Source organism: Guillardia theta (genome assembly GCF_000315625.1).
Source record: "Guillardia theta CCMP2712 unplaced genomic scaffold GUITHscaffold_15, whole genome shotgun sequence".
Lineage (NCBI taxonomy): Eukaryota > Cryptophyceae > Pyrenomonadales > Geminigeraceae > Guillardia > Guillardia theta.
The window spans coordinates 121,777-148,210 of NW_005434659.1; the positions used below are offsets into that span (position 1 = coordinate 121,777).

A 26,434-nucleotide genomic window follows, 5' to 3' on the forward strand; every position below is an offset into this window, starting at 1 on the left:
TTAATACAGCCAATCAAAATCACATCATCGTACAGATAATATCACACTTTCACGCAAAATCTCAACAGAAAATCCTCAAAAAGAAAAAAATCGTCACTAGAAGCAGCTCCCGGAAACTCTGAAACACTGATATGAGTATAACGACAACAACAGGATCGCGGGTAGAGGTTCACCTTCCTCCCGTGGTTAAGATGTCTGGAAGATCCCATAGGTTGCCCTTAGGCTCCTCCAGGAATGGACAAGACTCGGCCTGACGGGCTGTGCTCTGTCCTTTGCCACTGAGCCCGTTGATAGACGAGGCGATACCCTCAGTGAGGGAGAACGAGCCGCCGAGCATGGAGAGCTCAGCATTGCTGCCGGGGAATGGACGTTGGATGGGAGAAGCTAGAGCCTTGGACGGGAATCCAGACGCCATTATGCTCGAAGAACCGAGGTCAGCTACAGACATCTGCGGCATGGCAGAGCTGCAGATATGAAGATCAGGTCCACATACTAGGGCAAGGAGAAACATACATGGCCATGCTGGAGCCCCTTATAGGATGCGATCTGCTCCGTGAAGCTCCGAAGGGACTCTCGTAAGCAAACTGTCTTCTCAAGTCTGACGCTGAGTTGATCTTCCACTGACAAGTCTGCCCGCTGCTGTCAGCGCTGGGGGGCAGATAGCAGATCCCCGAGCCTCACCTTGTTATCAAAGTAGTAGAGGGGTGGAGTGAGCATTGCGTTTGGCGTCATGGCAATCTCTGCATCGAAAATCCCCCGATCTCGTTTCATGCCGATCCTGTACAAGTCACAACCCATCAGTCTCACCCCTGGCAATACGTTTCCTCACCTGTTCTCCAGGTGATCACTGAACAAGTGTGAGTGTCCACCCAGTGCTTCAGCACTGAACAGACTAGTCTGAAGGGGCTTCTCGGGTATGTACTTGGTCTTTGACGTCTCGATCCCTCGCTGGTCTATACCGTTACGATAGTAGGCGATGCCGATGGGCCCGATGGCCTTCTCGAAGGGCATGCCGGACTGGAGGGCCTCGTTGTACGAGGACTGCAGGAGGTTGTTGGCGAGCTGATGGAATGGGGTCTTTTCGTGGTAGCTCCTGTTCGTTACCGTGTGCCAGTGAGCCGCGTTGGCACATCCAACAAGGTTCCCTATGGGCCTCCCCGTAGCCTCACAGTTGCAGCAGGTGCGGCACCAGAGCTGAGCGTATCGACCAGCCTTGGGGGACTCAATGATGCGATGCCTTCCCGTGCAGCCTATGACGAGCTCCGTGTCTCTCTTGTAGCGATACCTTGAGGGCTCCGCCTTCCACTCGCTAGTCCGGGGAACAAAGTTGTAGGTAAGGCTCTTCTCGTTACCCCTGTTCACGTCGGCTCGTATAATAGTTTCGTTGCAGCCTGTGAGCAGGGTTCAACGGCAGAGACTACCATCCTCTCTCTCTCTCTACATACCATGACAGGGGCAGGAGGACGGGATCAAAACGTCAATATCATGGCTGGGCTGAAAGAAAGTGAGAAGCAGCGCCATGGGAGATATTGTTCAGGAGTTTACCGCTGATTCGTCGATGCTCTTGTCTGTTCCCAAAGTTGGAGTAGGGCATCCCTGATAGAAGCCAGGCAGGTAAGCTCCCTCACCACTTGATAGGGGAGTGAAGGCGGACCTGATTCAGGGCAAGCAAGTGGGTAAACCCTCGTCGAAAGTGCATGCATCCTTGCTGCTTGCAAGACTTGCAATGAGGCATCATGGCGATGTCCGGCATCTGCCATGCCTGACCAGAGGTCTGGTCTCTGCTCTGAGCTCTGTCCATCTCAACCATCAGCTCGGTCATGAAATTCAAACCCAACTCCGAGGACAAGAAGCAACTCCTTCAAGTCACTTGGATCACCAGCAATTCGAAACTTTCCTGTGAAGCAATGCTCGCATGTGCTTCTCCTCTGTACCAGTCCTTCGAATCTTTCTGATCATCGCCTTCTTGTCTCCTCCCTTCCTCTTCTTTTCCCCTCTCCCCTCGTCGCTCCATCCATCGCCGACCTCCTCGCCATACCCAGGCAGTTGCTACCTCGCGACCCCCTCTCCGGTAGTAAATTCGAAAAGCCGCAAGATCGCGATGGTTCATTCGACTCCTTCTGTTTAACCCCTACCCTCTTTCAGAGGTATTTATAGGGGGTGGCAGGGGGAACAGGCGTAGAAGAAGTCTCATTTCGATCTCATCGGAGAGGTCAAAGCGAGTGAAGGATCGAAGAACCAGATGCACGCAGCCCTGAGAGCGAAAGATGGTACATGATGCACCTGAAAGCACAAGAGCTGATAGACCGACTGACCGTCACCCATCCAATGTCCTTTGTCTTCCTGCCATGTGCTGAGAAGCAGCAGAAGCAGCGATGTTTTGCAGTGAGAAGAACACAACCACAGTATCTGAAATGATCCTATGTGAGCGGACGTTACGTCTGAGATCAAATGAACTGAAGGTTGGTCCCATGCTGAAGCGATGAGCAATGATTCTTGATAGAATCAGAAAGCTTGTTGCTTCAATCAGGTTCTCAAAGTTTCCGTCTCAAGCACAGCGAAGAGAGAGGAGAGGACGTGCAACCTTGTTGCCATCGGTTTCAATGGGTCAACAACAACAATCATATCGTCAAATGTACTCATTAAACTTTGTATTCCACATTGTTTAACCAACAAATACCCACCTCCAAATCCTTCTTCATAAATAGTTCGGGGCACGTGTCCAATAATCTACACACTTAATGCCTTACGTTCGGAGTGACAGTGTGTGTTGCCTCAGTCATTCAATCCAACCTTGCCCGACAGACTATCCTTGCTGTTTGTATCCTGGCCACCATAGTCCTCATCCAGCATCTCACTTTTGCACAAAAACGCAGGCCATCACCTTCAGTCCTCCCCGTGTTGCGGCCATCGCTCTCCTACTCCCCTCCTCGCAGTCTCCATTGCTGCAGGAGCTCACTGATATTCTAGACCTTCCTCGGATATCGCTGACATGCCACAACCTCGCCATCCTCTGACGACAACGTCCGTCGCTCTCCGTCTTCCACCATCAAAACTTGTTTGTCCACTCAACGTCCCTTGGCCCTCCTCAACCTTGATAGTGCGAAGATGGGGTGGGGGTGATTACTCGTAGGGTCCATGGGGTATTTTGTTATGAGTTTTGCACGTTAACTAGTGGGTAGGTTGTCAAAGTACCCCCATTTTCAGGGGTGGTGTGTCCCCAGAACCCCTTATAGGGAGAAGAGACACGTGAGATCACCCCCACTAACCCCTCTATTTTCCTTGTTTCCAGGGGGTAGGGGTACAGTCGTTCAAGGGATGAGCATGCAGGCGGCAGTGAGCAAGGAGTTGGCGACGCTGACGCTGCCGGCCATGGTGGAGCAGCACGTTAGCGCCATGATAGCTGGAGCGCTAGAGGAAGGAGTGAGGACGAGGCAGCTGGTGTCTCTCCTGCTCCCCTTGCTCGCTGACTCTTCCATCGAGGAAGAGCAGCTCAGCACTGTGTGCCACAACATACATGCCAGCTGCTACCCCAATCAGGGAGACGATGACGATGCGGAGGAGCTGGACTACCTCGTTGACTGTAGGGGCGTTATTCTAGCTTATGCGGGAAAGACTCTCCTGAAACCTACGAACTTGCAGCTCCTCCGCAACCATAGGTACGGAGTTGTAGGCAACAATGGAGTCGGCAAGACCACTCTTCTCAACCGTATCGCGTCGAGAGAGGTGTCCAACTTCCCTCAGAACATCAAAGTTCTCTACATTCAGCACGAAGTTTACGTGGACTTGGACTGCACAGTCGTTGACTTCATGGAGCAGCAGCAAAGGACCGAGGGAACGGACAAGAAGCTCATCCAGGACGCGCTGGCCTCCATCGGCTTCACTGAGGAGAGAATGGCGTCACCAGTTGCCGAGCTGTCTGGAGGATGGCGTATGAAGCTTGCCATCGCCACTGCTGTGACACAGAAGTGCGACCTCCTCCTCCTTGATGAGCCGACCAACCACTTGGATGCCGCTTCGAGAGCCTGGCTCGCCGACTATCTTGTCACTCTGACAAACACAACTGTCTGCATTGTTTCTCACGACTATGAGTTCCTCGGCAAGACATGCACAGACGTCATGCACATCGCCAACCTCCAGCTCACTTACTACGGGGGAGGGTTCGCCAACTTCGCCATGAATCGCCCTGACGTCATGGAGGCTCTTCCTTCCATGACGGAGAGCGGAGCTAGCGCCGTCATCACTCTCCCCGATCCTGGGAAGCTGGACGGAGTGAAGTCGAAGACGAAGCCTGTGGTGGAAGCGAAAGACTTGACCTTCTACTATCCCAACTCCGACAAGCCCACACTAGACAAGGTCAACGCAAAGTTGTGTGTCAAGAGCAGAGTTGGGCTCCTAGGAGTGAACGGGGCGGGCAAGACGACGCTGCTGCGCTTGCTGGTGGGAGATGCTGCTGTTGATCAGGGGACAGGGAAGCACGTGGGAGAGATCGCGAGGCACCAGAACCTGCGTGTGGCCTACATCGCTCAGTCGTCGATGCATCACTTGGAAGAGCATCTTCACATGAAGCCTTGGCAGTACGTGCAGGAGAGGTTTCGTACCGGTCTAGACAAAGAGGTGAGGTCTACTTGCGCCTGTTGCTCGCCGAGTTGTGAGGATGGGACCTGACTTGTGCGCGCAGTTGGCGAAGCGTGAGACGATGAGGCTAACGCCGGAGGAGGAGGCGCTGAGGAACAAGATCGGAAACATCAAGGATATCGTTGGTCGTGCGATTCGTGGAGGAGAACTGAGCTACGAGACTGTGAGAGCTGGGAGAGAGGACGACGGGACGTTCTGGGAGCCCTTGGGGTCGATCAAGAGGAAGGTGAGTTAGCGAGAATGCTGTATCATGTTCTTGTCTGATGTTTGACCGACAGGACCCGTATGTGATGAAGTTGTGCCTGAACTATGACGCGAAGCTTCAAGCCTACCAGAGTGGAGCTGAGGTGAGAGCAGAGCTGGGGACAGGCTGGTGTTGACGACCCCGGCAGATCCGGCCATGCACAGAGAGGGAGATCCTGAAGCATCTTGCCGACTTTGGCCTTTCTCACCGTCTGGCGCAGTCAGGAAGGATCAAGGGTATGTCTGGAGGACAGCGATGCAGGCTGGTGCTTGCTTCTGCTGTGTGGAACAAGCCGCACTTGATCGCTCTTGACGAGCCGACGAACTACCTAGACAACGAGACTCTCAATGCTCTTGCTGCTGCCCTGCAGAAGTTCGATGGTGCCATCCTTGTCATTTCCCATCACCAGAACTTCGTCTCGAGAGTCTGCAATGAGCTGTGGAAGGTCGAAGGAGGCCAAGTGGTTGTTACACAGGTGAGGTCCTTCTCCTCGACCACCACATCCTCCTCCTCCTCCTCCTCCTCCTCCTCCTCCTCCTCCTCCTCCTCTCCTCCTCCTCCTCCTCCTCATCATCATCATCATCATAATTATCGCATCACTCCCCGTTCTCGTACTGTTGTCTTCTCACACCTGCGGTAGACTGCCAAGGAGGGCCGCTCTCTGCAGCGAGGAGGATCGGACAACAGCTTGTCTAGCATGGACCGCATCGACTCTCAGAACAGCCTGGAAACCTCCTCGTCCGTCAACTCGATGGAGGATGGAAAGTAATTGTAATGCTGCCCTCCTCCCTCCTTCAGCATCCCTGTGGGAGGTTCCGACGCAGAAGCTTTGCCTGTATTGCTGGATTTTTTTGTGCAAAAGAATAAATAGTTCAAACACGGAGAGAAAAAGAGAGAGAGAGACTTGGAAATTAATGAAGGAGGAATAGAGAAAGCGTGAAAGAACAAAACAACAAGACTTCCAGTCGGGCCCCGCGACGTTACAAGGGGATGGAGTACTCATAAACGACATGGTCTGAGAGGTTATCAGAGATTCTCTTCTCCGACACTCCCAACATTGACACGTGCATTTGCTCGTCATCCATGGCGATGGACAGGAAGCCATGGCCGACGTGTATCTTGACCAGGGTCGCCTTGCTCGCCTGTGTCGCTCTCAGAGACTGATCGACGCTGTCCTTGAGCGTTGGATGCAGGTCGTATCCTCCAGCACCGTTGACGAAGAAGTGAGGGAGGGAGCTGTCTCTCACTCGCACATGCTGCATGTTGTGGTCATGCCCTGACAGGTACGCGTGAACTCTGTGCGACTTGAGCACGGGCAACAGCTCTTCGATGAGGATGTCCGTAGGCCCGTTCCCGCTGAAGCTGAAGACCGGCCAGTGCCCAGCAACGATGCACCAGCTCCTTCCTCCGTCTCTCCTCCCGCACTGATCCTTGAGTGTCTTCCCCAGCCAAGAGATCATCTCCTGCCGCCTCGCGCTCCCCATATGCCTCACAGCTGGCATGCCGTCCTTCTCCGACGCCAGGCAGCGGAAGTTTGGCTCCCCCTCCTTTCCGCAGACCCACGTGCACATATCGAGCATAATGAGGAGGAGAGAGGTGTTTTGTGTGGAGCCAGGGAGGGGAAAGTGAGCAGCCTGGAACGGGCTCATCCTCCACCTGCTCTCCTCTTCCGCGTACTTGTACTCGGCCTGCACATCACCCACGCAGTCATGGTTGCCGGGAGTGAGGTACCACGGGACATGAGAGAGCTCTCCTCCTGTGTAGACTTCCTTCCATCCTCTCCTGAGCCGTGCGGTCTCGTTGCTTCCCTTCAGCCCCCTTGGGTAGGCATGGTCCCCAACAGACACGATGAACTTAGGATGCGCTCTCTTCGACCAGCTTCCCATGAGTGCGGCGACAACCTCCTGCGCTTCCTGCCGTCCTTCCTTCTCTTCCTCCCATGGCATCCTCTGCACGCCCCAGTCCCCGATCACTCCGATGTTGAGGAGACCGGTATGGAAAGGTGGACCGAGGTGACGGGGACGGGCCAGGAGCCAAGACAGCCATGTCGGGCTGAAGATCAGCCACAAGCTGCAGGCAAGAAGGAGCCAGGCTCGGAGGGGAGGGAGGAGAGGGAAGAGAGGAGTGAGAGAGGACGGCATGGGGAAGATGAAGGGCAGCGGAAGCGACAAGCCACGCGGCGACCGCATGGCTGTCGGGGAGGCTGCGGGGGGTACTGGGTGGATGTTGAGTGAAAAGGGTAGGTAGGGTATGTCGTGGATTGGTGTATGTTGAGAATTTTTGGGGGTGTTTTTAAAAATCAGAAAGGTGGTAGGGGTACTCAAAGTACGGGTACTATAACATGTGAGGTGCACAGCCGGGGTCGGTTATTCGAGTCTATGGGGCTATTGGATCAACGGCAGGGCTCAACAATGTAGCAAGGGCGAGGAAAATATCAACCTGCTCCTGCTCCTGCTCCTGCTCCTGCTCCTGCTCCTGCTCCTGCTCCTGCTCCTGCTCCTGCTCCTGCTCCTGCTCCTGCTCCTGATCCTGTGCTTCTGTGCTCCTGTGCTCCTGTGCTCCTGTGCTCCTGTGCTCCTGTGCTCCTGTGCTCCTGTGCTCTTGTGCTCCTGCTGCTCCTGTGCTCCTGTGCTCCTCCTCCTCCTCCTCCTCGGCTCCTCCTGATCCTGTGCTCCTCGGCTCCTCCTGTTTCTGTGCTCATACTCATGCTCATACTCATGCTCATGATCTTGCTCATGATCTTGCTGCTCATGCTCATGCTGACTCATCCTCTCCCCCATCGTTCTCATGTCCTGATGTTCTTGCTGCAGCTGCTTCTTCCTGCCCCTTCTTCTGCTTCTCCTGCCTTCCAACTCCTGCCCGAATCCCTGCCTCTGCTGCTACTCCTGTGACTAACGCAGCTGCTGCTGTATATGCTCCTGCTCTCATGATCCTACAACTCATGCTGCTGCTGCTGCTGCTGCTGCTGCTGCTGCTGCTGCTGCTGCTGCTGCTGCTGCTGCTGCTGGTCCTGTACCTGTATATGAACCTGAACTCCCTCCTCCTGTTCCTCTTGCTCCACCTGCTCCTATCGTGCGTGTGGTTCCCCAGGCTCGAGATCAGACTGCTCAGGCTCAGGCTCAGACCCGGGATCTTTTATCTCTCTCGCGTGCTCCTCGGTTCAACTTTGCCTGCTCCTTACGCTATTGCCCGTGATGCATGCTGCCGCTGCCGCCGCTACTCCCTTTGCTGCTATCTGTGTGGGATGGGGATGGGTACTGAGACTTTCAACCTGCAGATGGACTTGGGAGCGCTGTCGCAGCTGATGGGGAAGGTGTCGAACGAGGGGAGGGAGAGGATTGTCGAGACGGCTGAGCTCAAGTCAAGTTTCGTCGATCCCAAGGCCATCTCAGGTGGGATGGGAGAGGAGCGGGAAAGAGGATGACGTTGCGTGCAGGTCGAGGGCTCATGGGCCTTGTACACAGGGAGGCAGAGGACGTGGAGAGCTTGCAGAGAGAGATCAGCTTCCTTGCGAGCGAGGAGATGGGAAAGAGGAGGGCGGCCCTTGGTAGGATCAGCCTGCTAGTGCGCAATGACGACACGCCGCTTGTTGTGCTAGACAAGGTCTGGAAAGAGTTGTCGATCGAGCTGATCAAACTCATGGCGGATCCTGTTGAGAGGATCCGTGATATGGCGATGCGATGTCTGCTCTCCTTCCTGGACAAGGTCACCTCGGTCTCCAGCGTGCTTCCTATCGTCATCCCGTGCATGGTGTACAGAGTCGCAACATCGCCTGCTGAGGAGAGCTCGGAGGAGATCCGGCTCCTCCTCGTCCTCATCCTTGGACGTCTAGTGGCTCTTTGCCCCAAGGTGGTCGGGCAGTACATGGACGCGATTCACTCCATCCTCCATGCCTCCCTCCAGGTCAGACTGCCTTCCTCCTTGAATTGCCTGTCGGCCACCACCACCTCCTCCTCCTCCTCTCGCTCCTCCTCCTCTCACTTCTTCTTCTCGCTCCTCCTCTTCTTTCTCCCCTTCTTCCTCCTCCTCCTTCTCCTCCACCACCACCACCTCTTTTCCTCCTCCTCCTCCTCCTCCTCCTCCTCCTCCTCCTCCTCCTCCTCCTCCTCCTCTTCGACTTCCTCCTTCCATCACCTCCCCTTCCTCCTTGTCCCTTTCATTCCCTCGTCTCTCCTCTTCTGAATTCTCCTCAGGACTCCCATCCAGCGGTCAGGAAGGAAGCCTGCAGCATTCTCGTCTCCCTCTGCAGCTGTCAGAAGGAGAGCATGAAGATGGTGGTGAGGTACGAGGAGACGAGGGCTGGAGCAGAGCCACGCTACAGGTACGGGGAGCTCATAGATAGCCTCAAGAGCACGCTCAGGCACAAACACTCGTCTGTGAGGAAAGTTGCAGTGACTGCCCTCGGCTCCCTCCTGCTCGTGGGGGACAAGAACGTAACGCTGGTGGAGGACCTGGTGGCCTGGCAGCTACCCAACGTCATTCCAGTCTGGCAGTTCTTCTCCGGGGGAGTGTGGGAGGAGGGGAAACTTGTGAAGCCCGAGGAGCGGCAGCCCCGCCACAACTTCCTCGCCCTCCTCGCAAGTGACCCGAGCGCCAAAGTCAGGGAGAACTTCATCTCCGTGCTCATCGACTGGATGACGCGGCTCAACGATCGCTGGGACCACGAGAGTCGGCTCCTCCCCTACCTCCTCAATGGGCTCTGCGATCCGTGCCCTCCTCTCCGCATGGCGACCTTCGAGGCGATGGAGCGGCTGGGGGAGACGCACGAGAACGAGAGGGAGAACAACGAGCGAGACAAGCAGGAGCTGCGAGACTTCCTTGAGTACGGGCACAAGACCCCGTCGGAGCAGAACGCGACGGAGAGGTGGAGGAGCTGCAAGCACGAGCCTCCCTTCACCAGGAGGCCGCGGCTGGGAGCGCGCATGGTGGTCAGGAACAACTTCAGGAGGCTGTGCCCGACGCTGGTGCGGGAGCTCAACGACTGGCAGCCCAAGACGAGGAGCATGGCAGCGCAGCTGCTGTACTACCTCGTCCTCTACACTGAGTACTGGGTGACCAACGACGTTCGGGCAATGGTCGAGTCCTTCACCAAGTGCTGCTTCCGCTCCCTGGCAGAGATGGAGGAGGGAGACCCGGAGGCGAGGCTGCTGCTTCGCCAAATCCTCCTGTGCGCGCGGACCGTCGGGGAGTTCATCGACCCCTCCGTCTACATGCCGCTCCTGCTCCCGACGGTTAGAGGAGAGACTGACCTGGACGTCCACCGACGTTGCGCTGCTGTGGAAATCCTGCGGGCCATGTGCGAGGGTTGCTCCTCCTCCTGGCTCGTGCCCCACGTGTCGACCATGATCGCCGCCCTCGACTGCTCCTCGATCTCCGAGTCGCGTGACCCTCGCCTGTCCTCTCAGCTCGTTCGCTGCTCGCAGCAGCTTGCTGAGTCTTGCGGGGAGAAGCTGGACGAGGAGTCGAGGAGGCAGATGACGCAGATCGTGGTGTCTGTGCAGGTGAGGAGGGAGGGGGGGGGAGAGGGCGGTAAGGGGAGGATGACGATGATGAGAGGGGGAGGGAGAGAGGAGGAGGTTGTCTTCACTCGTTCACGCTCCTTGGCAGGTGAAGGCCTGGTGCTTCGGGCAGAAGCAGGTCACCGACTTCCCTGCGAGCTCTGAGGAGCTGGACAAGTACGCGAGGGACTGGAGGAGCGTGCAGTTCTCCTGCCATCAAGCTCTGCGGGCGATCGCGAGCACGGCCTGCTCCTCCATCAGCTCCCTCCTCTCCGACCACTTCTCCTCTTTCCTCGAGACCCTGATGCCCGGGCTCACCAGGCTGAGCTGCCTGCACGAGCTCGCCCTGCTCGAAGTCCTCTACCGCCAGCTGGACGAGGAGGACGTCTCCCAGCCGCTCCTCCAGCTCCTCCTTGCTGAGCTCGTCCGCCTCGTGCAGCTTCCCAGCTCCTCCTCTCCCAGCTCCTCCTCCTCCTCCTCCTTCCTCCTTGAGTGCATTATCTTCGTGAACTTCGTCGTCCAAGACCCTTCCCTCCCCTTCCCTCCGCAGCTCTTCAAGCAGCTCTTCCTCGCCCTCCTCAGGGTGGCTCTGTGGGCGAGGCAGACGACGAGCGCTGAAAGGGGAGAGGAGCAGGAGGGTGAGGAGCAAGCCGAGAGGAAGAAGGTGGAAGATGAACGAGCGGAGCGAGCCTTGCTCTGTCAGACAGCGTTGGAAGCCGCTTACATGGCGAGCGCGGGGGAGCAGGCGGAGGTTCTGTTCGAAGAGGAGGCGATGAAGCTGGTGGGTGATACTCTGTGCGCAATGATGGAGGAGGAGAACGCCAAGACACGCGAGCTGGCGTGTTATCTCACTCAGAATGTGATGATAGCTACGAAGAATCAACGTGACATGTTGGAGTTTGAGGAGGAGATGAGGAAACAGCTGTTGTTGAGGATGGACGATAGTGCAGACGCGGTGCAGCAGGCATCTTTCCAGGCGATGGAAAGTTTGTTGGAGAAGAGAGCGAATTCCGGTGAGAAAGGTGTTGTGAATGGTGATGATGCTGACAGTGGAAATGATTGTCATTACTACTATTTGTCCTGGTTGTTGATGATGACGACGATGACGATAATGATTATGATGTTGTTGCTGTGGTTGCTGAGGTGATGTTAGCCGGTCCACTGTGTCTGAAACTTTCGCAGGTGGGATTGAAGGGCATGTCGTCGAGACGATCAAGAAGAAAATCTCGCAAACTCTCGAAGAACCTCAAGTTTCAGATGACATCGCAGAAATCTGCAGACGTTTGATGGAAATCTGCCAATAAACCATTTCTAATGATGTTTGCCGAAAACTGGTTTTGTGAACCTCACATGTTAGGCGCCAAGAAAATTGTTCTGTCATTGCTCCTTCTCCAACATCCCCCGCATCAATCTGTGATACATTCATTGCATACATGTACAATCTTTGAGGTGAGAAGGTCAAAGAAAGGGAGGAAAGATCCACAAATTGCCAATGAGAATGATTAGACATGAACGAGCTTCTCGACCCGATGCGTCAGGCCCATGCCATGTTGACCTCTGACCTTTGAGTAGAATCTCCTGATACCTGGCAAGAGATGAGCTGAGAAACGTCACAATGAGGAAGAACAACATCGCGGGTTGAGTTCTTCAGCTTCTGCTGAATCTCCGAGGTGAAGACGCAGGTGAAGAAGCCCTGCCGTCAGCCGCGTCAAACTCGCAGTTCTTCGTCACCCACTCCTACATCTCTGTCGCGATCGAATAGCCTTTTGAGCCTCGACGTCCTCAAGGTCATCGGGACCCCCTCGAAGTCCGAGTGAACAGAGTTGGCAGCTCGCTGAGAGGTCGGGTCAGCGAATATCGACGCCCCTCCTCCGCCTTCGCGTGCACCTGACGGGAGGATGCCGGGGGAGGAAAGATGCCATGCTTGCGCAGCTCTAGAGTGACTGGATCGAGGTCCTGGTCTTGATAACCTTCTTGGCTCGCAACCAGAGAGTCTGCGGGCAACATCGACTTCATAACAGAGAATCTCAAGCCGTTGCTTCCTACCTCCGCTGTTGTCAGAAGCCTGTTGCAATCCTGCTTGAGGGGATTGCTCGGTCCTATCAAGGGAGTCCAAAGTCATACCAACAGGAGGAAACAGCAGGGGAGCATGCATGTGGCATGTCACTTACTTGTCAGGAGAGTTTCCAGCAGAACGGGGGATGGAAGCAAGAAGCGCTGAGTCGTAGAGCGCAAGCTCAAACCTGGAGAACCTCCCAGTGCGATAGCAGTGCTAATGTTGAAGTGAGGCAGAAATCTCTGAAAAGACAAGGAAATACTTCAAGCTGCTTGGGATCATTATCCCACACTACCTTACACATCATCTGCCGGGAAGTTAGAGCATGCAGAGCAGTACAGACAAAAGTCTACTCCGTTGTTCAACACTTTGCTGATGGTCCCGATTCCTCCACCGGAGATGTTGTGGAACCTGCCAGCAGTTCAATGAAACTTGATCCGTCGGTTCCTTCCTCACTGTTCGTCGAACGCCTTGGAGCCCTCCTTGGTGAGGATGACTCGCATCCCCTTTCTTGCCTTGATCGGCCCTCCGATCGACAGCGGATGATGAGGTGGGGGACTTTGGACGAGTGACATTGGCATGAACTCAAGCCGCCTGTGTGAGATGCCGTTGGTCGAGAAGTCCGTTCGCAACACAACCGTCTCTGCATGCTGGCAGTAGTATGACGATGGATATGAAGCAGAGCTTTTGTTGTACTTCTGAGCTTCACTTCTCTGCTTTGAGTTCCTAGAGGCCTTCGCCTTCTCGTTCGTGCTTTCTTGCCCATGAAACCCATTTGAGATGCTCTGTCCTGCCACAGGCCTCTCGTCCCCGGGCGGCGAGTATGTTTCTGCCGCAAATGAGTCGGACAATGACAAGAGAGGATGGTGGAGAGAAACGTTCAGCCCATTTTCTCCATTGGCCTCGTTGATATGACCGCGAGTCAACGATTTCGTGGCCAATGAACCTTCTAGCGCATTGACATGCGATGCAGGTGCTCCGTTGCCGTTAAAAGCTATCCTGGAGAAGGAAGGAGGAGGAAGTGCCTGTCGTTGGTGATTGTGATCTGAGGTGTTGTATTGAGGCGAATCGGGGGGGATGCATTGTGGGGAAGCGGGTGGCGGAGACGATGAAATGGGTTCAGGTGGAGGTGGAGAAGAGCGGGTGTTCATTTGAGAAGATGATGTAGACTGTGTTGAGAACCTCAGAACCTGCAAGATGGGAGACATGGCTCTTCTCTTCGATGAAGATGCTGAGAGAGGCGTTGCTCCTCCTGCTCCCGTTCCCTCCCATCCTGCCTTTGCTGTAGCCGACGATGTCGGCACACTTGCTTGGGACGGATCAGATGATGGCTCCCGCACTAGAGCTGGATCGTCAGGGACTTGAACGGTGGATCAGCAGCAGCAGCAGCAGGAGGCGGAGGAGGAGGTTCGGGAAGCTTCCTGCTCCAGCGCCAGCATCGGCATCGCGCCATTGCTGCGAGAGCTCACCGTGAAGATGAAAGGGTGGTCGAGGGAGGGGTGGTCTCTCAAAACTGGAGGGAGGGGGTAGTATATTATGACAACCCAGGGTGGTTCGGAGATCGGAGCCCCAGAATGAGGGCTCGGAGGTAGGGTCCTTTCCGGGTAGGGGATAGGGGTGGTGAAATCCAAGGTACATAGAATGCTTTTTTATTCCGAAGTTCAGTGTTCTGGCCGCCCGGCAGCGGCTGAGCGGCGGCTCGGCCCCGGCGTCGGACCGCCGACATCCGGGGCCAGGACTGTTTGAGCCAGATCCGAGCCTTGAAGTTGGTTCTCGCTGTCACAGGCTTACTGTGCTTTATCGGCGCACCCTTGATTACCGAATTGCAGTCATTCCCATCGTGCAGCTGGGATGGCCAATAGAGACCAGGAAACCCGTACCCCCTTTCATGTATCATCGGCTGATAACCGAATTCCAGAACATCTACATCTATCTCTGCAAGATTTTTTGGTGGGATTGAAAGATCAACAATGTGCGCTGGATGGAAGCTGTCACTGTCAATCGATTTCTGAGAAGAGACCCTCGGCAATTTCCAACTATTTTGTCAGATTGCCTGCTTGGTGTCAGAAATCTTCCAATCGAGTTAAGAAAGAAGGTATTTGAATTCTCTATCTGCAACAGTGACCTCCGTGGCGCAAAAATTGAGGTAAAAAAGTTGGGTGGTCCAGGAGGCGCTCAGATGAATGAGGTGCTCTATACTACCCGAGACACCAACATCCACAACGCGTTCGTTGCATGTATGTGTGCACAGCTCAATACGGGCGTGGAAAGAAGTGTTTTTCTCGTGGATTATTTCACACTGTATAGAATGCTTCCCAGACGCACCGGTGAAATACCCATGGATGCGAAAGAGTGCTTCAAGAACATGTTTTGTGTTTACCTTGCCAAAAGCGCCACATTGAAGTTGCGATTTGGCAGAGATTGGTACGGTCGACAATCAACGAGAGCGACCAAGAGCCCAATGTCATGGCAGAGGTGGAAATGCTTCGAATGGTCAGCAGGGCAACACGAGCAGAAGACAGACGATACATGGAACAAATGGGAAACATGCGCCAAAACTTTCCGTTGCAGGAGCCCAACACATTTTCCGCAGAGTACCTCAACATCAACACCATCGTTTCTCGCATGCTTATTTTGCTGCAGAACGGGACATTTGCTTGAAAAACCATGCATCTTTATGAAATGCAATAAACTCCCTTCAACTCAACAAAATGTCTATGGTATCTATGATCTCATGCAAGCTGTCCCATTCATCTTTTTGCAATAGCATCATCAGTATGTTTTGACAAGACATCTTCATCCTTTCCAAAAAGGTCTTGACTTCGTATTCTGACATTCCTTTGCACAGGGAATCAAAATCCATCAGGCTGTTCTTTATCTGCTGAAAAAAGACCAATACGCGATTGTTGGTATGCTCGTCTGTTCCATACAGAATATGTTGGCGCAACTCCAAACACCCTACACCCACGTAAACCTCGAGGTCTTTCAGGTTGATGCGATATTGGGCACTCCGTGGCATTTTGCTTCATGTCTGCCCAGACATAGCATTTATACACACAGGTTCGGGGACAGTTGAATTTGGCTAGTAAATTCTCAGATGATTTTCAGCCGATTTTGCATTGAATCTGGCTAGTAATTTTTAGATGATTTTCAGCCCGGCGATTTCGCATTGAATCTGGCTTCTTAAAACTTGAAAGGCTGAGTTAAAAACTTGAAATCAGTAAGAGGACAATCATACTACTACTGGGCCGCCGCGGGGGATACGGACTTGAGTAAAGAAAAGACTTGAGCACCGTACTGTCAGTATCACTTAGTGACTGATTTTTAACTTAACTTTGAGTAAAGTGAGCTCAGTACAAAAGTTTCAAAATTGTTTGCAGCATGCCTGCGTGCAGATTACCCCACCCCCCTTCATCCATGACCAAGTCACCCCCACCTCCTCAAGATCCTGATTTCACCCACCCATTGGTTCCTTTGAAATCAACCCCCTACCCCCTCTGTCTCCCCCCGTCCCAGCCCCTATCCCTTCATAAGGCCAGCCCTTCGAGGCAGGGAGCATACTCCTACGATGTTGCACATGCGCGTCCTCCCCGTCGCCTCCCAGGTCGCCTCCCTCTTCCCCGTGCCCGACCCGGCCTCTCTTCCTCCGACATCATCGGTGGCGGTCTCCTCTCCGGCCCTCCTTACCCTGACCACGTTGTCTACCCGGACCCCAGCCGTCCAGACTACGGCTGAGGGAGTGGAGTCGTTAGATGGACTCCTGAGCGAGGTCGACTATGGCAACAGAGAGACGGAAGCGCTACTTGAAAGCGGCAACTCAAAGGACACGGCTCCCTCCCACCACGAGACGCCATTGCAAGCCACTGTCAGTCAAGGGCTGAGCCAGCTCGGCATCCCCGGCGGCTCGGCTACTTGCATGCAAGGGTCCTTCTTCCTGCATCCTGAGCTGGGCTCAGCCGAGGAGTACATTAACGGGACGAACATTATTCCGACGCCCGAAGAGCTGACGGGGATATCGAGCAACGCTGACGACAGCTTCTTGAAAGACACTAACTACGTGGAGGACGTGGCTATCCCTTTCCTCCCATCCGGCTATGTCATCATCACCCGGGACACACCAGAGTTCACGTTATTCTATGCTAACAAGCCGAAGCTCGAGCATGCCTTCCTCAAAGCTGCTCGTCTCCATGGTGCGAGGCTGGTCTGCTCTGAGATACTCTCGGGCTCCTTCTCGGCCCTGCTCCCTACCATTTCTGATGAGAGGTGGACTTTATACCAGCGCGCCCACAGCTACTTCAAGCTCGAGCAGCTCTACATTCCCCTCTCCTCTTCCAACGTCCACGACTGTCTCAACGATATCATGCGACATGCCAAGACCATCCAGCAAGACAACACCCGCAGGGCTCACAAGCAACCCCGGGAGGACCAGAGCAACCACCTCAGCAACGCGCTGCAGCAGGCAAGCCTCACAACCGCCAGGGTCAGCTTGCGAGGCGACAGCTACCAAAACGACTACCTGGGGTCCGTCGAGCGCGATCCGACGACAGGCAGATCCGAGCTGAGGCTGGTCTTCAACCAGCTGGCCGTGGACAAGTACAAGCAGGTTCAAGAGAAGGCCAAAGTCCGGACGGCGAACGCACGGAATCAAAGCGAGAGTAGGCAGTAGCGCAGACATGGCAGCAAGAAGGTTGATCTCTAGAATGTTCTTCTTTGATTGTTCTATCAGAATACACGTTGAGTAACAACCATTAACTGCTGATATCCTCGCGTCTCTCTGATTTCATCTCTTTGCTTCCCAATGCAACTGCGAGTCACATAACAATCTGCAATCGCATGGTGTAAATGCCCCATGCACTTAGATTGTAATGGACTCAATCAGATTGCCCTTGCGTTTTGCATCTCGGTAGATATCATGCAGCACATGCACAACTTTCATTGTGCTGGAACTGCCCAAGATAACAAGTCTTTCTCTTGCACGACTGATTGCGACACAAAGACGGTTTGGGCTCTTGATGAAACCGACTGATTGACTGAAGTTGCAGCGGACACAGCTGAGAATCACTGTGTCCGCTTCGCTGCCTTGTGCTGAATCCACTGTGACGATGCGAAAGTTGTCAACAAAACATTTTGTCGACTTGTTGTAGAGACCGGTCATCTCCGCAACATTCAGGAGGCGTGAAAATTGTTCTTTGTAGAAAGTAATGATCATGACGCTGTTAGTCTTGATGTAATTTCGAAAATCTTGCTCCAACATGGTAGAAGTCAACTCGTCTACTTCATGTTGATTGTACTTGCTCGATTTGCCATCCTCGCCTTGGTTGTGATCACACCATTCCACGCGGCCGTCCTTGCGATCGATATTGCTCCATGTGACGAGCTTTTTGTTGTAGAACGCCTTTGACACGACATCACAGATGTTTTTGTGCATGCGGTATTGAGTTTTGAGCATGGGAAAGGTCAGCATCTTTGCAAGCCTGTGGAAGAAGCTGTTTCCATTGCCTGTGTAGCTGAAAGGGGTCAGCTGCTTTTGATCACCAATTGCAATGACTGACTCTATCGTATGAGAGACTATCAGTGCTGGCATCTTGAACTCTGGGACAACACCAGCCTCATCGATCACCAAGACACAACGCTTGCCTTGTCGGATATTCTGAACAGAATCCACAGTGCTCACAAAGATATTCCTTGTTGAAAGGATCTCCTGATAGACTTGGTTGCACGTTTCTTTAAGTTGCTTTCTTTGCCATAGGACCTGGGCGTGATAACTATGATCTTCGTTTCTGAGAAGGCAATACTTGGAATTGATGTAAAGATCCCATGCCAAGCTCCATTTGCTTGTTGTCTTGCAGATACTCTTTTTTTGATGAAATCTTTGATGGAGCAGGGTACTTATCTTGTCAAGCCTGTTGAGTTCCTTCAAGCATGAGAGGTATTGCTCGCTTGACTCGATGAGGCCGTAGAATGTGTACTTCTTGCAATTTGTGTTTAGCCTCGAGTCATTTCCCACCACGACGAATTTCAGATCAGCGTCTACCGAGAGCTTGTCAACAATAGACTCCAGCGCCTTGTTCTGCACACATACCACGAGGCAATTCATACCAAGGGGGACGCAACCCTTGACGATGTGGTAGATGGTCGTGGACTTCCCCGTCCCTGGAGGCCCCTGGATTCCCTCTACGTTGGTCTTCATGTGTTGGATAGCCGCCAGCTGCTCGCCATTGATGGGCACCAGACTTGTGTCGACCCTTCCTGCATATTGAAAGATTTGTCTGTTGCTGGAGTTGATCATGGAACTGATCATCCCCGATGGCACAGAATTTCCCTGAATCATGTAGATCCAGTAGAGATCCATGATGTATGGCTTGAAGTAGCCGACAAGATGTACACTGTTTGAATACTGAAGGTCATCATCGTACCTGGAGAGTTGGATCCCATACTGCAAGAAGTATCCTTCGCTGTGGCGGCGCAAGAGGCACCAGGAATCGTTGACTAAGAAGATGTTGTTGAGATACTGATCCAGGTCCAGTTGCTGTCCGTCTTTGTCAAGCAGATCGAGTACTGAATTTTCATCCCGAATCATTTGCATCACCGGCAGCCTTCGGTCCCTCCAGCCAGGAAAAGTATTCTTGAAGGTGTTTTCAAAAAGAGACCAGATCTCTGCCGAGACATTCTGAGAGCAAGCTTCGAGGTACTGACTCACGTTCATGCGACTGTGAATCTCGACTGTTGAGGTTTTGCAAGGGAACAAGATCTTTTTGGTCGCGGATTGCATGACATCAGAGTCGATGTCCCTTTCGACTAGTTCGAGGTCAAGCAAGAAGCGAGCTGAGAAGCATCTTGTAGGCATGGCTGCAGGACTGAGCTGGCGGGGGAGACGAGGGAGGAGGTATGGTGGACAACAACACAAGCGCTGCTGTCGATAACCCACCCTACCCTCCATTCTCAGTGATCCCTCATATCTTGACCGCTAGTAGGCTATGGACCCCTCCAATCCCCCTTTTTCGGTGTACCGACTGTGATGTTCATATAGAAGGCATTCGGTACCCCACCCCCCTCCCTGAGATCCTCGCAGAGGATTTGCTCAACCCTCGGCGAAGTGAGACGATGACAGAATGGGGACGAGGACGAGGAGGACGAGGAGGACGAGGAGGACGAGGACGAGGACGAGGAGGAGGAGGAGGAATGCAGGAGGGGGAGGAGGATTCTATGTCTCCCAAGTTGCGATACATGATCACAAGTGACATCTCCTTGCGGACCATCCATGAAGCTCGAATCTTCGTTCAAGAGGTTTGTAAACTCGAGGGGGAACATTGGTGTCTTGGACTGCTGACAAATGGGGGAGGACGACATCGTCTAGAAGAAATCCTTGATTCAGATAGAATTGTGTGGACGACTGGAATGTCCATGCAGCTTGTTGAGTTTTGCTCTCTGTACGACATCCTGTTGCCACTGATGAAATGCTGTCAGCGCTTGATCACAAACTTTCCTCATCTCACCCGACAAATTCACACGCTGATGTCCATTTTCAACTCCAAAGACCTCTTCATGGACAAGCTTGTGGACATGATAACTGATGAAAGTCAGAACATCATGGCTCGTCTCAGCGCTGAAGACATTCATGCGGTAGCCTTCTTCGCAGTCAAGCTGCTTCGCGTATCGCCTCGAAAAAAGACTTTTGAAAAGTTCCAACAGCTGGTTCAGCAACTTGAGGATCGAGCTTCTCAGCTTACAAACAACTCGAATCAACATGAGATATTGTTGACACTGAATGCACTGAAGAGTTTGATTGAGCGATACACTCCTGGTGACGCGAGACTGAAGCAGATGCAGAGGTCAAGAGCAGTAGCTTCATCGCATCTCCTTCCCTACTCCTGGCCTGGTGAGCTCAATGAGACTGGAGCTCGACACAGCAACGACTTCGTTGACATTGCTCAAGTTCGCGTCATTCCGACTCTCGATGAGCTGCTGTCCGAGGTCCCTCCCTGCCTCCCGCAGAACAGAGCCGACGCTCCTCACCATCATCCTCCCGAGTCCATCCAGAGGCTCGTTGACGTTCACTTCCGCTTGTTTCGCCATGATTGCATCGCCAACTTGGCAGAGGTTGTGCGTCATATCGCGGCACACAAAGGAGCAGTCTTCGACTGGTTCCACAAGCACATGGGGAGCGACAGGCAGAAACTCGATGCAGCGGGCTCGAGCATCCATTCGGTGTTTGTGTTCAGGAACGTGCGATTCCTGCAGACTGGATGTGACAAGGTCTGCGGAATTGTGTCTACGTATGAGATGGATCAGATTGTGCCCTTGCGGAGAGCATCGCAGAAGGAGATGGAGAAGAAGTGGAAGGAAGGTGCTATACATGCTCTTCAGAAAGACGACGTAGTCCTCCTATTTCATCTGGGAAAACTACTGGCTGGGCAACTGAACGAGTCGATTCAGTTGGCAACTGTGACGTCTCCGTCGCCGACTTCAATAGTCAGCCAGCCCTTCAACAGGTTGCAGGTCAGTCTGAAGTTCCAAGTGACTGATCTTGGAAGTGCAAAACTGTTTCAGAACCCGTCGGAGGCATATGGGATCATAGATCCAAGACAGGGTTTCTATAGCTTTCAAGAAATCCTAAAAACATTGCAACTGGTGGAAGAAGAAACGATCTCACCAGTGTTGAATCAGCTGCAGTTGTCTACCCAACCACTCTTTCCTGGCACTCCAAAGTATCTCAGCAATACTGTCTGGAACTTTCACTGCCTGATAGAACCAACACGTCTGCAAGAAATGGACGCCATGGACTTGGAGTTTTTGAAGCAAGTGCCGTCAGCAGCATTGGAAGAAGAGAGTTCCAAGAGGGAGGTCATTCGAAGGCTACAACAAGTGAGCTATCTAGACACTGAGCAGGCTGATGCGGTTGTCAGCTCCTTGCACAGATCTCTGGCCATCACACACGGTCCGCCTGGTAAGCCTGCAGATCCTGACAAAGTTGACATGACAGCAGCTGACGTGTGCGCAGGAACCGGCAAAACGTTCTTAGGCGTCGCGATCGTGAAGATGCTGATAGAAAACAAGCGGATTGGACCTAGAAACCCTCTCTTGTGCGTGTGCTACACAAATCATGCTCTAGACCAGTTCCTCGAACACTTGTTAGACGCGTATCCTGACCTGAAGATGGTTCGATTTGGGTCACGAACTCAATCTGAACGGCTTTCCGGCTACCTGATGAAGAACATCTGGCAACAAGTGTCTGCACAGCAACTTACCGTACAGTCGATGAGATATCAGTTCGGTCACCTGACCAAAATCATCAAGACCTGCGAAAAAGACGTTGAAATGCTCGAAACCTCCAGGGGGAAAAAAACTCTCTCTTGGAACGAGATAAATCATTTCGTCGAGATAGAATTTCCAAAGATTTACATGCAGCTTGAGATGGCCGAAGATATCATCTTTGGCGACAATGACTTCTCTTTTCAGGGCAGGGAGAGCATTCTCGAATTATGGGTCAATCCTCTACCACGAGGGAGAAGTGAGAAGGGACCTTCAGGAGCTCAGGTGTCAAAGGCTTCAAATCGCTACGAAGCACTCGAGAGCGAAGAAACATCTTCGTTGGACGATGAGGAGAAAGTTGAAGAGATACGCGAGAAAGATGACTATGATTTACCAGCGGAGGAATCACGATACTTGTTTCTACCTGAGCAGATGGAAGACTGGTGGCCTGATGGTGACAACCAAGCAGCTGTTGAGGACATTGAGGATATTTGGAAGCTGTCGTTGGAAGCGAGAAGAAGGTTGAGAGATGTCATTACTGGAATGTTTCAAGAGCACAGAGAGAAGTCTTTGTATGATCTATACAACAAGTTGAATCAAGCCTATGCAGAAAGGCGACAACTGCAACAATCACAACAAGTCGCGTATCTGAGAAGCTACTGCTCTGTCGTTGGATGTACTGTGTCGGGTCGCAGCAAGTTCTTTGATGTCATCAACGGTCTTAAAAGTAGCGTTGTGCTGATAGAGGTAGGGCGAGTCTTCAAGCTTCTTGTGCAACTTACTTGTTGTTACATCTAGGAAGCTGCGGAGATTCTCGAGTCTCAGACTCTTTCCTTGTTCAGTGGCAGCTCCGTACAGCATGCCATCTTGATCGGCGACCATCACCAGCTGAGGCCTAAGGTGAACTTGTACGAGTTGACATGGCAGTCGAGGAAGGGGTTTGACATTGACCGATCTCTCTTCGAACGTCTCGTCGAGGATCGCAATGCCCCAACCTCTGTCCTCAGACGTCAATATCGCATGCGGCCGGAGATCTCGAGGCTGATACGAGAGACGATCTACCCCGACCTGCTTGATGGGCAGCGGGTGCTGCTGTATCCGCCGGTGAAAGGCATGCTGTACCCTGTCTTCTTCTGGCACCACTCGGTCCCTGAAGACAGCTTCCATCCTGGCGACATGAGGTATCAGACGCAAGAAGGCTCCAAGACAAACTCACATGAAGTCGCCTGCGTCATCGCTCTGGTGACCTACCTCCTCCAACAAGGCTATGCCCGAGATCAAATCACCATCCTGACGGGCTACCTCGGGCAAAGCGTCTTGATCACCAAGGAGCTGAAGAAACTCTCGTTTTCCGCATTCCTTGGCGAGAAAGACAACAGGGAAGCCAATCTGCTGCTAGAGGAAGAAGGCCTGTCCGACGACAGCGCCAGCAAGTCTGGCATAAGAGTTGCCACAGTAGACAACTATCAAGGGGAAGAAAATGATCTCTTGATATTGAGCCTGGTACGCTCGAACCCGACACAGATGTCAGGGTTCATGAAGGTAGAGAACCGCGTCAACGTCCTTCTCTCTCGAGCGAAGCAAGGCATGTACATCATAGGAGACAAGGACACGCTGACTCATCGTGACGCCATGTGGTCAAAGGTTGTCAGCATACTCTCCGAGAGCTCTTGTGTGGGCGACGCGATCCCCATCACTTGTCAGCGGCACCCTAAAGACATTCGCTGCTGCAGGGACGTCAAAGACTTCAAGTCGTTCGCTCTCGATGGCGGTTGCATCCTCCCCTGTCCAACGCGCTTGAGCTGCGGACATGCCTGCCCCAGGTTGTGCCATCCTGACGGACACGAGGGGTTCCAGTGCCGGCAGCCATGCACGAGAAGGCCGGATCAGTGTCAGCAGCAGCACCGCTGCAAGAAGCTCTGCTTCCAAGCCTGTGGCAAGTGCTCCGAGCTGATCGAGACCGTCCTGCCATGCGGTCACACCAAGCCCATCGAGTGCTGGAGGTCAGCTGAGCCCAGCAGGTCCTACTGCGCGGAGAAGGTGACGGTCCTCATGCCAGTGTGCCGCCATGAGGTTCAAGTGCCTTGTAAGTTGGCTGAGGAGTATGAGGACGGAACGAGACCGTGTCCGGTACCTTGCAGCGGTCAGCTTTCATGCAGCCATCCTTGCACATCTACCTGCGGAGCATGCCTACAAGAAGGATGCAAACGAGCTGGGAAAGACTTCCTGACGTCGGTATACCAAGACATCGAGCCGGTCCATCCAGTCGAGTGCCAAGTGAGGTGTCAGCAGAAGCTGTCAAACCTCTGCGGGCATGTTTGCAACGCTCCTTGTCATCAGTCCAACGGCACCAAGTGCGGCATGTCGTTCTGCCAGGAGCCTTGCGTACTGGGATGTCAGCACTCCAGCTGTTCGAAGCCTTGCGGCTACTTGTGCCAGCCCTGCATCGAGCTCTGCGACTGGCACTGCGAGCATGCAGGCAGATGCTCTCTGCTGTGCCTGGCTCCCTGCGATCGCCTGCCATGCAACGAGCGATGCAGCAAGACCCTTAGCTGTGGTCATCGATGCCCGAGCGTGTGCGGGGAGCCGTGCGAGTACTACGAGAAGTTCTGCCCTCTCTGCGACTCGACGGGGGAGGTGCGGGAGCTTCAGGTTGACCTCATAACGTTCGCGACCCTCGGGGAGGCTGACCTGGACAAGAATCCTCTCATCTTGTTTCCCTGCCGCCAGCACGTCCTGCAGCTGGAGTCGGCAGACGGGCACATGGAGATCGGGAGGTACTACCTGCAAGACGCGGAGGGAGCCTTCACAGGTCTGAGGGAGCTGGAGATCGCCATGAACGACTTCAACAACAAGCTCTGCCCGTTCGGGTGTGGAAGACCGTCAAACGACGGCTACCAGATGAAGCGATATGGAAGAGTGGTCAACGCCAGGAACGCTGTGTTGCACCAACAGAAGGTCTTAATACAAACAGAGATCGAAGTAGCGCAATGCGAGCAGATGCTGCTGATAGATGAGACTAAAGTCTCCCAATGCTACGACAAGGCAGTCGAGATCCAACAACGACTGGAGGACTACAAGAACAACATCACCTTCAACATGAAACATTTCAGCCCCGATTCTCAGCGGGAGACGCGACTCGTCGAGCCTCTTCCAACAGCTCGCGCCAAGGCCATGAACTTGTTGCTGGCATGCGCCTGTAGACTGCCAGCGAAATTTCGCGAGCATGATGACGTCAGGTTGCTCAGAAGCAAGGTTGAAACCCTTCTGAATGATCTGATAAGGCTGAAAGCATTCTCATCCTTCTTGTCCCTCTCTGATCGTCTCATGGAATTTTCCATTCACATTTCTTATGGGACGCTCATTGCCAGTCTCTTTCGAAAGATTCTTCAGGCCCTTCAGTCAGATGTGGCAGATTCTGTGAGATGGAAGATTCTGTTCCAAGCAATGTGCCTATCAACAAAGTTTGTCCAGGCAAAGAACAACAACGTGGTTAATCTCCAAGTCCTTGAGGAGATGTCAAGGATTCTAGAAGTGTTCCGCACGTGTATGCAAGCATTTCAACCTGAGCAGGACCTGGTCATGTGGCAGAGACTGATGCACTCCTTCATCGTTTTCAGACACAACCTTACAAGCAACCAACTTCCGCTCCTAAAGTTGAGCAAAATGCAAGAACTGACATCAACCCTGAGAGAGTTTGTGCGGGAGACGATGCGAGGACTAGAAAACTCAGACAATCCTGAAGTAGTTAAAGTAGTTCAAGAGGAGCTGAAGCAGCTTGACGACGGTGAGTACCTTGTACTTTTACCTCTGCCTCCTGACTGTGTTCCTTGCAGGAATCCCTCTTGAGGTACGTTCTCAGCCTCCATGTCCACCTGTTCCCCAGCAGATTGACATCTTGCAGACCTTCAGAGAGATCTTCAAGGCGATGGAGTTCCACCCCTCTGACCCAGGGTACAATGGAGGAGGCCACTGGTACTCTTGCCCCAACGGTAATGGAGCTGCGCTGCTCCTGTGCTCTCAGCTCGTTTCACTGCTCTCACCCTCCTCCTCCAGGTCATCCCTACGTCATTGCTGACTGCGGAGGGGCAACGCAGGAGTCTACCTGCTACGAGTGCGGGGCAGCGGTCGGAGGACAGAGTCATCGACTGTTGGAGGACAACAGAGTGATACGCTCGGAGCAAGAGCTCGTAAACATGTCAAGAGGCGCACGATGAATAGACGAGCAGCTAGGAGAAGCTGGTCGTGAGTATAGCATGACAGTAAAACTTCCCGATTCTGCTGCTCTCCGGACCTTGACACTGTCGCACGCACGGCCCCGGCCATAGTGTGACGGCGACGGAGGCTGATAAGAGGCAGAGACTGAGAACCAACTCGCCCGGCCGTCGGGCCCGGATCACCGTCGGGCCCGGACCACTCGGATTCCGAGTTCAGTTGTCAAACTCTCCCTTGGCCATCAAATCCATGGACCCCTACTTTGATTTCTACTACCCCTGCTTTGAAATGTCATGTGGGATTATACCCCTCCTGTACACACCTGAGGCTAGTTGGATATGGGGTGACCTACGTTTCACACCCGTACATCACCCACCCCCATCTCATCACCACCCAATATCCCCCCGTAGCGGGGAGGCAATGGCGCGAATGGTTGCGGGCTTGGCGGTGATGGCGGTTATGGCGGCAGCGGCAGGAGGCGAGGAAAGGAGGATACATCCGTCACTGAGGGTCTGTCCTTCTCCTCTCTTC

General features: G+C 53.4%; 8 protein-coding genes across 8 annotated transcripts; 4 read left to right on the top strand and 4 right to left on the bottom strand.

Annotated features, from left to right (window-relative positions):
- Positions 1-96: 96 nt before the first annotated feature.
- GUITHDRAFT_135314 (hypothetical protein) lies at positions 97-1,822 on the bottom strand (the record flags this gene model as incomplete). The annotated part of the gene is made up of 8 exons (XM_005837048.1): positions 97-118; positions 174-464; positions 514-629; positions 682-778; positions 830-1,391; positions 1,446-1,494; positions 1,546-1,596; positions 1,655-1,822. The coding sequence occupies 8 exons, from the start codon at positions 1,820-1,822 to the stop codon at positions 97-99; spliced, it is 1,356 nt and encodes a 451-aa protein (XP_005837105.1).
- Positions 1,823-3,303: 1,481 nt separating this feature from the next.
- On the top strand, positions 3,304-5,764 carry GUITHDRAFT_93004 (hypothetical protein). The gene is made up of 5 exons (XM_005837049.1): positions 3,304-4,617; positions 4,682-4,864; positions 4,917-4,985; positions 5,031-5,357; positions 5,523-5,764. The coding sequence occupies exons 1-5, from the start codon at positions 3,319-3,321 to the stop codon at positions 5,649-5,651; spliced, it is 2,007 nt and encodes a 668-aa protein (XP_005837106.1). The 5' UTR covers positions 3,304-3,318; the 3' UTR covers positions 5,652-5,764.
- A 368-nt stretch (positions 5,765-6,132) lies between these two features.
- On the bottom strand, positions 6,133-6,732 carry GUITHDRAFT_53213 (hypothetical protein; the record flags this gene model as incomplete). Its single annotated transcript, XM_005837050.1, has 1 exon — positions 6,133-6,732. A coding segment is annotated over one exon (600 nt), but the record flags the coding sequence as incomplete, so codon positions are not given.
- A 1,427-nt stretch (positions 6,733-8,159) lies between these two features.
- On the top strand, positions 8,160-11,684 carry GUITHDRAFT_103942 (hypothetical protein; the record flags this gene model as incomplete). The annotated part of the gene is made up of 5 exons (XM_005837051.1): positions 8,160-8,274; positions 8,319-8,785; positions 9,076-10,383; positions 10,490-11,393; positions 11,563-11,684. The coding sequence occupies 5 exons, from the start codon at positions 8,160-8,162 to the stop codon at positions 11,682-11,684; spliced, it is 2,916 nt and encodes a 971-aa protein (XP_005837108.1).
- A 230-nt stretch (positions 11,685-11,914) lies between these two features.
- GUITHDRAFT_103943 (hypothetical protein) lies at positions 11,915-13,587 on the bottom strand (the record flags this gene model as incomplete). The annotated part of the gene is made up of 8 exons (XM_005837052.1): positions 11,915-11,965; positions 12,011-12,073; positions 12,122-12,214; positions 12,268-12,445; positions 12,552-12,652; positions 12,699-12,743; positions 12,790-12,847; positions 12,893-13,587. 8 exons carry the CDS (start codon positions 13,585-13,587, stop codon positions 11,915-11,917), a joined length of 1,284 nt encoding a protein of 427 aa, XP_005837109.1.
- Positions 13,588-16,004: 2,417 nt separating this feature from the next.
- On the top strand, positions 16,005-17,102 carry GUITHDRAFT_135319 (hypothetical protein; the record flags this gene model as incomplete). Its single annotated transcript, XM_005837053.1, has 1 exon — positions 16,005-17,102. One exon carries the CDS (start codon positions 16,005-16,007, stop codon positions 17,100-17,102), a length of 1,098 nt encoding a protein of 365 aa, XP_005837110.1.
- Positions 17,103-17,291: 189 nt separating this feature from the next.
- Positions 17,292-17,645, bottom strand: GUITHDRAFT_67102 (hypothetical protein; the record flags this gene model as incomplete). Its single annotated transcript, XM_005837054.1, has 1 exon — positions 17,292-17,645. The coding sequence occupies one exon, from the start codon at positions 17,643-17,645 to the stop codon at positions 17,292-17,294; it is 354 nt and encodes a 117-aa protein (XP_005837111.1).
- A 4,910-nt stretch (positions 17,646-22,555) lies between these two features.
- Positions 22,556-24,277, top strand: GUITHDRAFT_57273 (hypothetical protein; the record flags this gene model as incomplete). The annotated part of the gene is made up of 3 exons (XM_005837055.1): positions 22,556-23,034; positions 23,113-23,746; positions 23,981-24,277. Coding segments are annotated over 3 exons (1,410 nt in total), but the record flags the coding sequence as incomplete, so codon positions are not given.
- Between the last annotated feature and the right edge of the window lie 2,157 nt (positions 24,278-26,434).

Coding starts and splice junctions, on each gene's coding strand:
- GUITHDRAFT_93004 (XM_005837049.1), top strand. CDS start 3,319: ATGAGCATGCAGGCGGCAGTGAGCAAGGAGTTGGCGACGCTGACGCTG. Junction 4,865..4,916: donor TGGGGTCGATCAAGAGGAAG/GTGAGTTAGCGA, acceptor TTTGACCGACAG/GACCCGTATGTGATGAAGTT. Junction 5,358..5,522: donor GCCAAGTGGTTGTTACACAG/GTGAGGTCCTTC, acceptor CACCTGCGGTAG/ACTGCCAAGGAGGGCCGCTC.